Here is a 12,241-nt window from a genome sequence, read left to right as displayed (position 1 = left end):
CGACCTACACCACAGCTCACGGCAACACTGGATCCTTAACCCACTGAGTGAGGCCAGGGATCAAACCCGCCTCCTCATGGATACTAGTCGGATTCGTTACCCCTGAGCCACAATGGGAACGCCTCTAAGACACTGTTTAAACCTGCCTTGGCACTTTCTCTGGCGCCCCCTGGCAGGGGAAGTGTGCTGCCTGAGGATGCAGGTGCAGGTACCTGTCCAGGGTCCTCATGCCACCTGCCTGACACCCCAGGAGGGGCTGTGATGGCTGAGCGGGTTGAGTTTGGGCTTCCCGGGTGGCTTTCACTACTGCTTTGGGGTCAGGAGAGCGCTGGTCACTGGAGAGAAAGTCCAGGCGCCCTACTTGGCCTCTGCTGGCGTGGACGGGGTGGGGCTGCGTCCCTTCTGCAGTGTGTGGCTTGAGCGTCTGTTGTCTACAAGTTCCCGCCTTGCCAGGCTGTCCCTCCCCTGGTTTGTCGGCTAGGGAGACAGGCTTTTACCGGGGCTGCTTTTGTCAGTGTCCATGGGTGTTTGCAGGCTGCCCCTGGTCTGGAACAGGCGAAAAGAACACCCAAGGCACAGAGTTCCCACTGTGGCGCCCCAGAATCAGCATCATCGCCTGGGGAGCTCTGGGGCGCAGGTTCAATCCCCGGCCCAGCACGGTGGGTTAAGGATCCAGGGTTGCTGCAGCTTAGGTTGCAACTGGGGCTGGAGTCTGACCCCTGGTCATGGAGATCCATAGGCTGGGGGGTGGCCAAAAAAAAAAAAAGAAAGAAAGAAACTCCAGGGCACCCACCCCCGCCTGGCTCCTCGGGGCCCCAGCCCTCGCTCTCCTCTCTGCCTCTAGAGTCTTCTCTCACCTTCTGCCTGTGTCCAGGGCTTAGCGGTCCTCGCACAGGAACAGGAGAAGGCGCACCCTCTCCGCCCCCGTCCCCGCGCCTGGAAGTCACTCAGCCCAGCGGTGATGCGGTGCTGTGTGCCCCGGTCCCTGTGCCCGGCAGGTCCCCTGTCCCAGGAAGGACTCCCTTTGATTTCCTTTCTTTAAAACCCTGGCTGGCTGGGCAAGGAGGGTGGGTTGGCAGGAGGCCGGGGAGGGAGCGGCGGCCGCTGGCGGAGAGCAGAAGCACATTCCGGGCTTCGGATCCCGCCTTTGTGACCTCCGGGGTCAGCTGATCAGTGCCCGTGACCTCATCTCACTGCACGCTCGTTTGGTCAACAAACAGGCTGTGGTGGGTCTCGGGGGCCCGGCTGCTGCGCTCAGCCCGGCCCGGGGTTTGAGAGAGGCGGGCAAAGTGTGTGTGTGTGTGTGTGTGTGTGTGTGAGTGTGACAGACAGGGAGGGAGGCCGGCAGAAGCCAGGCTGCCTGCCTGTGCCCCGGGCAGCCTCAGTCTCCTCGTCTGTACAATGGAGCAGTGTCTCCCCTGTTTTCCTCCAGGTCAGGAGGAAGCGGGATCCTGTTGGTTGAAGCCCTCTGCGTGCACTCACTCTCATCAGTGGATGAACGAGCTGATGGCACCTTCATCTGTGGGCGTCGGGCACGAGCCCCCCACCCCCGTACCCCTTCCTTAGGAGTCTCCTGGCTTTCTTTTCTTTTTCGGTCTTTTTGCCTTTTCTACGGCTGCTCCTGCAGCATGTGGAGGTTCCCAGGCTAGGGGTCGCATCGGAGCTGTCGTCGTGGCTTTCATTTGACGGAGAAGGGGTTAGGCCCTGGGACGGAGGCCTTGGGGTCCAGGCAGGGGGCGCAGCGCCTGGGGAGGTGCGGGCCCAGTGAGGGGAGCCCAGGCTGGCATTTATGGAGCACCAGCTGCATGCAGGCTCTCCATAATAACCCTGCCCGGGGGGGAACTGTTGTCTTTGGTTTTACTGCTGGGAAACTGAGCGGGCGGGCGGGGCAGAATCGGTGTCTGAACCTGTCCAGTACCCTGCCGCTGGTCCGGTCCGCGCTGGGGGGTGGCCTGGGCCTGGGCCCACAGGCCACTGGAGGTCTGGATGCAGAGGCTGGGCGCGCAGGGCCCGGCTCCGTGCAGTCTGGCTGGCCGTGTCCACCTTGGAGGGCCTGGGGGGCCGGGTCCAGCTGCATGTAACCTGCGGGGGGCCGTTTGCTCCTCAGGGGCCAGCTGGCCGCGTCCCTCGCATCCTGGCCACCCGCCCGATGCTCCAGACCCGTGGGGGCTGGGAGTCCCAGTAGGGTGGCGTGGGGGAGGGCCTGGAGCCCGGACAGCCGCGCATGAGGGTGGGTCGGCTGGCAGCCAGGGACTCCCAGCCGGTGTGAACCCCAGAATGGTGCTCGGGGGTCTTCGGGCATCCTTGATGTCGCCTCCTGCTGCCCCCACAGCAACCCGTGCCCCCAGCCTGTGCATCCAAGCTCCGCAGCCCAAACTCCTGCCCCCAGGTCGGAGTGTTGGCTCCTGTGCAGGCGCGTCCAGCTTCTGCGTGAGGACCCGTGACCCACTCAGCCTCCTGGTCGGCGGCGCGGGCTGTGAGGGTGAGGAGGTGGGTCTCTCCCCCGTGCCCCCTCCCCCCCAGCCCCACCGACGGGCCCCCTGCCCCTGCCAGGGCAGCTCCCAGATGCACCCCAAAAAGCCCAGTCTTGTCACCCCGCCCTTTTATGTCTGGGCCTGGTGTTCTCAGCCTGACCCCAGGACCCTCCACGCTCCTCTCCTCGCCGTCACGCGCTCGCGGGCCACTCGGGCCCCGTTCTGGGCTCAGTGTGCGCCCTCAAAATTCATGCATTGCAGCCCTAACCCCGCGACCTCAGAGCAGGACTGTCTTTGGAGGCAGAGCCTTTAAGTAGGTCACCGCGCCAGAATGGGGTCACTGGGCTGGCCCTGGTCCAGAGCCTGGGTCCTCCCGAGAAGAGCAGGCGGGGACGCAGACGTGCACAGAGGGACGGCCACGCAAGGACACGGAGGAGGCGGACGTCTGCACGCCAAGGGGGGCCTCGGGAGACCCCAAGCTGGCTGGCGCCTTCATCTCCGATCCCAGCCTCCAGGACGTGGGAAATATGGGTCTGTGGTTTAAGCCGCCCGTCTGGGTCCCGGGCGGGGGCGACAGTCTCCTCCAGGGCCTGGGACAGGCCCCTAGCCCAGGGCCTCACGTTCCGATCTCCGACTTTCGTTGCCAGCTGAATTCCTTTCTGTTTAAAGATCCATTGTAAACTCAGAGAACACGCGTCGCCTTCCAAGCCTGCTTGGCGGGGCCTCATTTATCCGCAGGCCAGAGCCTCTCAAACAGGGCGCTGGGCCTCCCTCTGCCTGCAGGCCGCGTCCCCCCTTCTCCTAAGGTCCCTGGGAGCCCTGTCCTCACAGGGCCTGCCCTGCCCAGGCCCGCGCACGAGGCGCCTCTGGTGCTGTTGCTGTGCCAGGAGGTCTGCCCACGGCGGGTGCCCCGTGTGTCTCGTATGTTCTGATCGGAAAGGCACTCAGCCTCGGTGGCAGGGGGCCGGTGCTGGGGGCCTCGTGGTCAACGACAGCTCCGCCCACGGGAGCCTGTGTCCGCAGTGTAACTACGTATTTATAGCTGGACACTCAGGATAAGTTCACGCTGCCTTCTCATGATCAGGAACCGTGTGTGCTTTGGGCGGCCTGACAGTCTGCGAAGCCCAGAGCCCCCAGATCCAGAGACAACACCCAGCTTCGTCTTCATCGTGGGTGGCTGGAGCTGGCAAGGCTCAGGGTTGGCGTCGGGCGGGAGCGTGCAGCACAGCCGTCAGCGTTACAGCAGGACGCTGGCGACGCTCTGGACGCTGTCCCCTGGAGGCTGGCTTACAGACGAGCTACGTGCCCAGAGGTGCCCGTGAGAAGCCGCCGGGAGCAGCGAGGTCCCTCGGGTCTGTCCGTGTGGGCAAGGCGGTGGTTCAGGGATGCAGACCCTGTCACGTGCCTCCTGCTCAAGGTCACTTATGGTTCCTAGGGTCACGCGAGGGGAGTCTGGGATCTGCCCGGTGTCCGTCTGTGCTCTGTGTTCTGCTGACCACACCCCGGACCCCGGACCCCGGACCCTGCCTCACTCCCCTGACCCCAGCCTGGCCTGTGCACGTGCTGTCCTGGTGGCCGGCCCGCGCCCCCAGCTCCTTTCCTGCATGGCAGCCTCAGTGGCCCCAAGTCTGGGTGAGGGGCTTCCCTGGGTCCCAGCGTCCCCTGGGCTTTGGCGCCAGCAGTGACCACAATGAGGGCAGTGGTCTGTCTCCGTGTTTCGTGTCTGAGCCCAGCCTAGAGCTCCTGGGGCGGGAACCCCATCTGTGCCCTGTGGGCCTGGCAGCGTGCTCCGTGCTTGGTACATAGGGAGCGTTTCCTAGATATCTGAGCACGGAGATGGGGAGAAAGGACGGAGAAGCTTCCTGAAGGGTATCTGAGCCGGCCTGGGGGCTGCGGGGGACCCTCTGTCTGCACGGAGCCCACAGCGCGAGGGCGGCGAGGGGGCGCCACAGGCCTGGGCCTGCCCTCCTGGGCCTCGGCCTTCCCGCTGGAGGAGCTGGGCTGCCTCTGTCCGGGAATCAGCGGAGGCAGCTCTCGGCAAGACCTTGTGACCCTGGAGCGCTGAGCAAAGAGGAGAGGACTCCTGCTGTGAAAACGGGATGTGGGAGGTCGGGTCGGGGAGGGGGGCTTTCCTCCTGCTGCCCGTGGGAAGTCCCTGGCGGCTGGCAGGAGAGGGGGTGCAGCCAGGGTCAGGGTTCCGGGCCCACACTGGCCTCTCCAGTGTCTGGACTGTGTCCCGCCCGGCGTGAAGCTCAGGGACCGGGCTCGGCGCCCCCCTCTGCTGGCTGCTCCCCACTGCCTCTGGTCACAGAGGCGGAAAGGACACACCCCTGGCCGGTGGCAGGAGGGCCACCGCCCTGGAGTGCGGCTTTCAGTCGCAGAGCCGTCTCAGGCCAGGGCGGGAGCCACCTCCACGGGAGGGGACTGGTGGCCCCTGGGGGGGACCATCCAGGAAGTGGAAGCCTGGTTTTCGCTCTGCAAGAGCAGGGCTTCCCCACCATACGAGGCCTCATCTTCATCTTTATTGGAAATAGACAGATGCCAGGCAGACAGGGCTGCTGTGGGGAGCAGGCCTCTCCCCCCAGCTCTGTTGTCCCTGGCCTGGCCCTTGTCCTTCCCCCCAAAGCAGCCTGACCCCTGGGGCCGGGTCTCTGATGCTCCCATGGGGGTCTGGCACGGACACACCTTGGTGAGGCTGGGTGGTCCCGGGCACGGAGGCAGCCGCGTCGGCCTGGGTGCCATACTCGGGGGCTGCCGCCTCTGCCTCCTGTCCGGAGGCTCTTCCTGATTTCAGTTTGAGTTTGTTTTATCAGCGAATTCTAGTGGGAAACAGAGCCTTCTCTGGGGATCTTGGGGCTCTGCAGGTTGCCTTCCCGGCTCCCACTCCTGGCCCCGGGCACCCCTCCATGCAGAGGTCTGAGCGTGGGCTCAAGCAGAACTGGGGACCGCCGAACTGTCGCTGGGCATTTTGGAGTGGGGCAGGGCAGGCCCAAACCCCTCCTTGGGACCCACATCTGCCCCCAGGCTCAATACGGTCCCAGCGGGAAGGTGGGTGCGGGTAGTGGGCCCGCGGGAAGGGGAGATTGGTTTTCAATCCAAATGCCCCCACCGGGGGTGCCTTGAGATGAGGGAACGGAGGCTCCGAGGGGACAGGGCGGCAGGCAACGTGCCCTGATGTGTCCAGCACCCAGGCCCCCCGGCCACCGTCTGCCAGGGGTGTGAGGCCACGTGACTCCCCTGCGGACGGAGCGCAGTGGACGCAGCCCTGCCCTCCCGACTCTACCACCAGCAAGGCTTTGCTGCCGACCAGTGGCTCGAGGCCTCTTGCTGCGTCTCTGCTCTGATTCAGTCCACAGAGGGGGTCCTCCGGTCCCTGGTTCGAAAGGCTGGGGTGAAGAAGACCCAGCCGGGGCAGCAGAGGGTCCCCGCCTGCCGTCTCAGGATAGGAACCCACCCCCACGCCTGCATCCCGGCTCAGGAAGAGCGCTCTTCATCCGGACAGGTGGCCTCCGTCTGCGGCTGTGACCCCTCCAGGAGCTGAGGGGCAGCCCCCGGCCCGGCTCACAGGCGCAGCTGCGAGGGAGCTAGGTCAGCCTGGGCCACGCCGAATCTGCCAGGGTCAGGTGCCTGGGCCCTCAGACCAGGTCCAGCAGGACAAGCGAGGCAGGGAGCTCCAAGCAGAGGCGGCCCCTGAGCTGGGCCTGCGAGGGTCTCCGGGAGATGGGGGGGCGGGCACTACAGGCAGAGGACTCCCTGAGCAAAGCGGTGGAGGTGGGGGAGGCAGGGCGGCTGACGGCAGTTCAGGCTGGTGGCCGCAGGCCGGGAACTGTGGGTTTTGAGCCGATGGTAGTAGGGAGCCATGGCAGGTGTTTGAGCAGCACGAGGTCGGCCGCGCTCAGGCGTCCATGCTGGCCGCACACGATGGGGGTGAACGGGAGGAGCCCAGGTGAGAGGCAGTCAGAAGGCCCAGGAGTAACCGCCAAAAGCTTGGACGATGGAAGCCCCCAGCAGAGGAAGACTCGGTCAGCCGAGGCTGCTGGGGGAGGAAGCGCGGGCCGAGTGCCGTGGGATGGCATCACAGTCCCTGTGCTTGGCAGCCGCGCAGGGCAGCGTCCGTTGTGGGAGGAAGGAGGCCCTCGAGACCCTGGGTCGGCGCCGGGTCCCACACCTCTGCCCTTTGCACCCCCTGCCCCAGGGCCCCGGAACAGCCCCCTGGGCCAGCAGGGGCAGTGCCAGCCTGCCTTGCGCGTCTGCCACGCACCCATATGGCTTCCCTCTCCATCCGTCCTCCCCCGCCCTGTCCTTATCTTTCCCTTCCGTCTCCATGGCGACTCACCACCTCGGCTTGCCTGCATCCCAGCCTCTGCCAGGGATTCTGAGCCTGGCGGTGTCCCTCCTCCTCGGAGCCCCGGTTCCCGCAGTCCTGTCTCCGCCCCTGGGGTGAGTCCAGAGGCAGCCTTGTCTTTCCCGACTGTCACTGTCACATCCATCTTCCAGCCCTGCCGAGTCGGCTCCTCCGGGGAGGACCACCCCCCCCAGCCTCCACCTGCCACAGCTCGGCCAGCCCTGCCAGGAGAAAAGCCCCCCTCCCGGCCCCCCAGGGCCTCTCGGCCTCCTCTCTCTGCTCCCAGACCCTCTCCCGCAGCCAGCCTCCCATGCCGAGGTCCGCCTTGTCTGTCATTTCCTTTTGTCACCGGCTTGGCAAACAGGCAAGTCTTTGGTCCTGAGATGGGGGAGGTGGGGGGGGCTGGGAAGGGGCCACCTGGGGGTGGGGGATGGGTCTGCGGAGGGGGAGGAGGGGCGAATGGAACCCAGGATGAAGAGAGAAGTCTGGATTCTCTTCTAAATAACGTTTTGGGGGTCCCCCCCACAATTTTCTCTCCAAGGAGAGAAAACGTAGCTTCATGGGCAATAGCAGCAACAGTTGGTAAGTGGCAGGGCCTGCGGGGTCGGGGGCCGGGCAGGAGCGCAGAGGCCTGCGGGGGAGGGGTGCCAAGCTGGCTCTGCCAGGCTGTGAGGGAGGGATGGGGGTCGGTGGGCACTGCAGGGAGGCTGGTTCCAGCTCAGAGCTGGAATCTTCCCAGAGTCGGAGCCATCTGTCCACCACGGAGGCCCCCACCCTCTCCTTCTGGTCCCACCGCCTGGCCTGTTTGAGCCGCCGCAGGGAGGTGGTAGAGGCTTCTCTGCTCCCTCGGGGTCTGGAGGAGTCGGTGCTCCTGGCCCCCCGCGCAGCCGGAGGCCGTGGGAGAGGATTACTGTGGGCATCTCCGGGCTCCGGGCAGGGCACTGCACCAGCTCCATTTTGTCTGGTGGGGAGGCAGGTGCTGCCAGCCGCCCCTCTTGGACCGCTGCAAAGGGGCTGGACGGGGCAGGACCTGCCCAAGACGGTCCCATCCGGGCTCTCCCCTCTGGGGCTCGCTCTCACGGCCTCGCCGGGGTCCCTGCACCCCGCATGCCGCTGTCCAACGGCCCGCCTGCCCCCAGGTCCCACAGGCCATTCCCCAAGTTGGAGCTGGGGCTGGGGTCCCGGCCCGCGGCACCCCGGGAGCTGCCCGCCTGCTCCATCTGCCTGGAGAGGCTGCGCGAGCCCGTGTCGCTGGACTGCGGCCACGACTTCTGCCCGCGGTGCTTCAGCACCCACCGTGTGCCCGGCGGGCCACCCTGCTGCCCCGAGTGCAAGAAGACGTGCAAGCAGAGGAAGGGCCTCCGGGGCCTGGGGGAGAGGATGAGGCTCCTGCCGCGGACGCCGCTGCCCGCTGCGCTGCAGGTGCCAGGGCGGGGATGGAGCCGGGGGGACGCGCTCCAGACTGGGGGGCCCGCACCCGCAGCCCAGGTGCTCAGGAGCCCCCTCTCCGGGCCCAGGAGACCTGTGCTGTGAGGGCTGAGCCGCTGCTGCTGGTGCGCATCAACGCCTCTGGGGGCCTCATCCTGAGAATGGGGGCCATCAACCGCTGCCTGAAGCACCCCCTGGCCAGGGACACCCCGGTCTGCCTGCTGGCCGTCCTGGGGGAGCAGCACTCGGGAAAGAACTTCGTCCTCAACCACCTGCTCCGGGGCCTGCCTGGCCTGGTGAGGGCGGCCTGGGGGGCAGGAGGGGGTCCCAGCCTGGCCTGGGGAGGGCGCGGGGGCCGGATGGTCCAATGGCTGCTGTGTTTCTCTGCCCCGCAGGAGTCCGGCGAGGGCGGCTGGCCGAGGGGAGGGGGCTCCCTGCAGGGCTTCAGATGGGGGGCCACCAGCCTCTCCAGGGGCATCTGGATGTGGAGCCAGCCCTTCCTGCTGGGGAAGGAGGGGAAGAAGGTGAGGGGTCTGGGGAGGGCATTGAGCAGATGGACCAAAGGGCAGGGATCCGCAGGGATGCTGCGGGGGTGGGCGAGGCGGGCTGACCCCTCGGTTCGCACCCCGCCCCCACCCAGGTGGCCGTGTTCCTGGTGGACACGGGGGATGCCATGAGCCCCGAACTGAGCAGGGAAACACGGACCAGGCTGTGCGCGCTCACCTCCATGCTGAGCTCCTACCAGGTGAGGCCCGCCCAGCTCTCCACACCTGGCATCTCCGCCACCTGGCCCTCCGAGCGCCAGGACCCCCTGATCCCAGAGGCTTCTGGGTCTGCGGTCCTTGCGGGGCTGGGGGGCCCCCAGTCCGCGAAAGCGGGAACGTGGTAGGTCGTAAAGGCAGGTCAAGGTCCCTGGGGGCAGCTGAAGGTCTGTGCGCCCAGGCCCGGCCTGCCTTCCAGCCCTCACGGCCGGCCAGCCCTGCAGGCTCAGGGGCCCGGGCTGGTCCCTCGCACGGACGGAGCCCCGCGGTCTGCCCGGGTCCCTCCTCGGCGGGGTCTTCCCAGCGCCTCTCTGCCTTCACAGACCCCCCCCCCCACCCTCCCCGCCTTGTTCTCCTTGGTTCCAGATCCTCGCCGCCTCCCAGGAGCTGAAGGACACGGACCTGGAGTATCTGGAGGTGAGACCCCTGGTCCTGGGGCTGCCGCCTTGTCCCTGCAGTAACCGCGAGGCCAGGGCCTGGACCAGCCGGAATCAGGTGTCCTCTGGCTCAGGCCCAGGATTTCGAGACCTGGAGCAGGGTGGGGGTCGAAGGCAGAGGGGTGGACCTCCGGGTGGGGAGAGGTGGGAGGTTTTGGAGCTGGGAGCCCCAAGGGAGGGGAGGCAGGGTCCTTGGGGTGACCCAGCCGTGACCCTCTGTGCCCGTCCCCAGATGTTCGTCCGTGTGGCCGAGGTGATGGGCCGACATTATGGGATGGTGCCCATCCAGGTGAGATGCCCGTTTCTGGACTCGCCACCCCAGGCCCCGGCCCCCTGGCTGCTGGCATCAGCACCCCTTTTCTTACAGCACCTGGACCTCTTAGTGCGCGACTCCTCCCACCCCGGCAAGGCAGGGCAGGGACACGTGGGTGACATCATCCAGGTGAGGGAGGGGCCGGGCCGAGTGGGCGGGGCAGGGATTCAGGGGGGCCGGCGGGGTCCTGCAGAGCTCAGAGCGCTCTCTGCCCCCTCTCAGAAATCCTCCGGCAAGTACCCCAAAGTTCAGGAGCTGCTCCGAGGGCGGCGCGCCCGCTGTTACCTCCTTCCTGCCCCCGGGAGGCGGTGGGTGAGCAAAGGCCACGGAAGCCCCAGCGGTGAGTGTCCCCAGGGGCAAAGCCTCCCTCCCCCGCCCAGCCTGCCCTCCTCCCGGTGAACAGCCGGTGCCGCCCAGCCCACCACCCCTTCTCCTCCGAAAGCTGCTCCCGCTCCCCACCGCTCCCCCTCAGCAAGAGGACTCTCTTCCCCAGACACAGAGGACGACACGGGCCATCTCCGCGCCTACGTGGCCGATGTGCTGAGTGCGGCCCCCCAGCACGCCAAGAGCCGCTGCCAGGGCTACTGGAGCGAGGGGCGCCCCGTGGCCCGGGGGGACAGACGCCTGCTCACGGGGCAGCAGCTGGCTCAGGAAATCAAGGTGTGACAGCTCCCCGGAGCCCCAGGAGCCCCACTGGCCCCCGCGCCCTCTGACCCTCCGACGCTGTCTCTGCAGAACCTCTCGGGCTGGATGGGCAGGACGGGGCCCGGGTGCGCCTCTCCGGACGAGGTACGGGGCTGCGGGGAGGACGCACCGGGAGGAGGCGGGCGGGCACCTGGGATGGAGCCCGGGAACCGGCAGCGCCTGGCGGGGGTGAAGGAGGGAGGCAGCCGGGTTTTCCCGTGGACAGATGGCTGCTCAGCTGCACGACCTGCGGACCGTGGAAGCTGCTAAGAAGGAGTTCGAGGAGTACGTGCGGCAGCAGGTGAGCCAAGGGCCCAGGAGAGACCAGGGGTCTGGTGGGAGGGAGGCCGGGTGTCCAGCAGGTGGCAGCCCAGAGGTCCAGAGGGAGGGAGGCCAGGGGTCCAGAGCGCGGCTCCTGGGCTCTGGTCAGGGCCCCTTCTCTCCTCCGTCACAGGACGTGGCCACCAAACGCATATTCTCTGCGCTCCGGGTGCTGCCAGACACCATGCGGAACCTCCTGTCGGCCCAGAAGGACGCGCTCCTGGCCCGGCACGGGGCGGCCTTGCTGTGCGCGGGCCGGGAGCAGACCTTAGAGGCGCTGGAGGCCGAGCTGCAGGCCGAGGCCAAGGCCTTCATGGACTCCTACACCGTGCGCTTCTGCGGCCACCTGGCCGCCGTGGGCGGCGCCGTGGGTGCGGGGCTCATGGGCCTGGCCGGTGGCGTGGTGGGTGCGGGGATGGCCGCAGCGGCGCTGGCCGCGGAGGCGGGGATGGTGGCCGCTGGAGCTGCGGTGGGGGCCACGGGGGCGGCCGTGGTCGGGGGAGGCGTGGGTGCTGGGCTGGCGGCCACGGTGGGCTGCATGGAGAAGGAGGAGGACGAGCGGGTGCAGGAGGGGGACCGGGAGCCCCTGCTCCAGGAGGAGTGACCGCCCGGGAGCTCCAGGGAGGGGAGGGGGGACGTGGCGGAGGGCCCCCCCCCGAGTGCCCCTCCTCCCTGGCTGAACGCCCCGTCCAGACAGACAGACAGGCGGCCCTGCGAACCTGTGGAGGCCTCGGGCCGGAGGCAGCGTTGGGGCTGGGACAGCGTCTGGAGGCTTTCTGTCGCAGACGACTGCTAACCTGCCACAGTTCCCAGATGACCTGGGCCCTGGAGTCTCCCACCAGGAGCGTGGCCCCCTCCCCACCCTGGCTTTCTTCTGGGGTCATAGGGGGCTGAGCGGGTGCCGTCCTGCAAGTGTCTCCTCTCACAGATGGCAGCAGCCCTAGGATGGGTGAGCTCAGGTTCAAGGCCAGGGGGCGCTGAGGAGGGGCTGGGGCCAAACCAAAGAGTCCGGCTGAGGTGGACAGGGGCCGAACCCCTAGATCAGACTCTTTCCAAAGCAACCGCAGCGGGTCGGAGGGCCCCTCCTCCCCAGCCCCAGGGCGCCCGCACGTGCGCTGTGAACGGGTCCCTGTATGTGGGCCTCGTGGCTGTGCCCTCTGTCCAGCCTGGTCGGCGCCCGTGTTCTTGGAGGATGGCCGTCCCTGCAATGGGTCACATCCCAAAGACAAACGCCTGCCGTGGCACTCTGAGCTGCGCTGACAGCCCCGTAACAGGTCCTATGGAAGTCCCGCAGGGCACAGCGGAGGGGACACGGTCGCGGAACACACCCCCTGAACCCTCTGTCCGCGTTGGCAGGAGACCTGGGTGCACCCCCCCAGCCAACCTGAGCAGGACAGGGAAGTCCCACGGGGAGGACTTCTAGGCTATTAAGCAGCAAAGGGCGCATTAAATGAAAAATAAAATGTGTGTGTGAATGT

General features: G+C 67.2%; 1 protein-coding gene across 3 annotated transcripts; it reads left to right on the top strand.

Moving 5' to 3' along the window:
- The first annotated feature begins 6,075 nt into the window (after positions 1-6,075).
- RNF112 (ring finger protein 112) lies at positions 6,076-12,238 on the top strand. 3 transcript variants are annotated; one of them, XM_021067943.2, is made up of 14 exons: positions 6,780-7,183; positions 7,361-7,401; positions 7,959-8,241; positions 8,337-8,543; positions 8,643-8,771; positions 8,888-8,992; positions 9,375-9,425; positions 9,678-9,734; positions 9,813-9,887; positions 9,981-10,098; positions 10,252-10,418; positions 10,494-10,547; positions 10,669-10,743; positions 10,897-12,238. In XM_021067943.2, exons 1-14 carry the CDS (start codon positions 7,130-7,132, stop codon positions 11,365-11,367), a joined length of 1,887 nt encoding a protein of 628 aa, XP_020923602.2. In that variant the 5' UTR covers positions 6,780-7,129; the 3' UTR covers positions 11,368-12,238. The 3 variants fall into 3 exon arrangements, with proteins under 3 accessions (XP_084842488.1, XP_084842487.1, XP_020923602.2); XM_084986362.1 differs by lacking the exon at positions 7,361-7,401 and having other exon boundaries at positions 6,076-7,183; positions 8,340-8,543; XM_084986361.1 differs by lacking the exon at positions 7,361-7,401 and having other exon boundaries at positions 6,078-7,183.
- Positions 12,239-12,241: the final 3 nt, after the last annotated feature.

The sequence above is a fragment of the Sus scrofa genome, chromosome 12, assembly GCF_054392235.1.
Source record: "Sus scrofa isolate SSC_HxYL_T2T_F1_AM1 chromosome 12, Sscrofa_HxYL_maternal_Yorkshire_Landrace_v2.0, whole genome shotgun sequence".
Lineage (NCBI taxonomy): Eukaryota > Metazoa > Chordata > Mammalia > Artiodactyla > Suidae > Sus > Sus scrofa.
The sequence above is the reverse complement of the archived record's forward strand: the minus strand, read 5'-3'. Positions and strand labels throughout refer to the sequence as shown.

Bases quoted from the DNA above. Each gene is read 5' to 3' on its own strand.
- RNF112 (XM_084986361.1), top strand. From the start codon at position 6,195: ATGGGGGGGCGGGCACTACAGGCAGAGGACTCCCTGAGCAAAGCGGTG. The intron at 8,544-8,642 runs GTGAGGGCGGCC...TCTGCCCCGCAG, and splicing joins TCCGGGGCCTGCCTGGCCTG to GAGTCCGGCGAGGGCGGCTG. The intron at 9,735-9,812 runs GTGAGATGCCCG...CTTTTCTTACAG, and splicing joins ATGGGATGGTGCCCATCCAG to CACCTGGACCTCTTAGTGCG.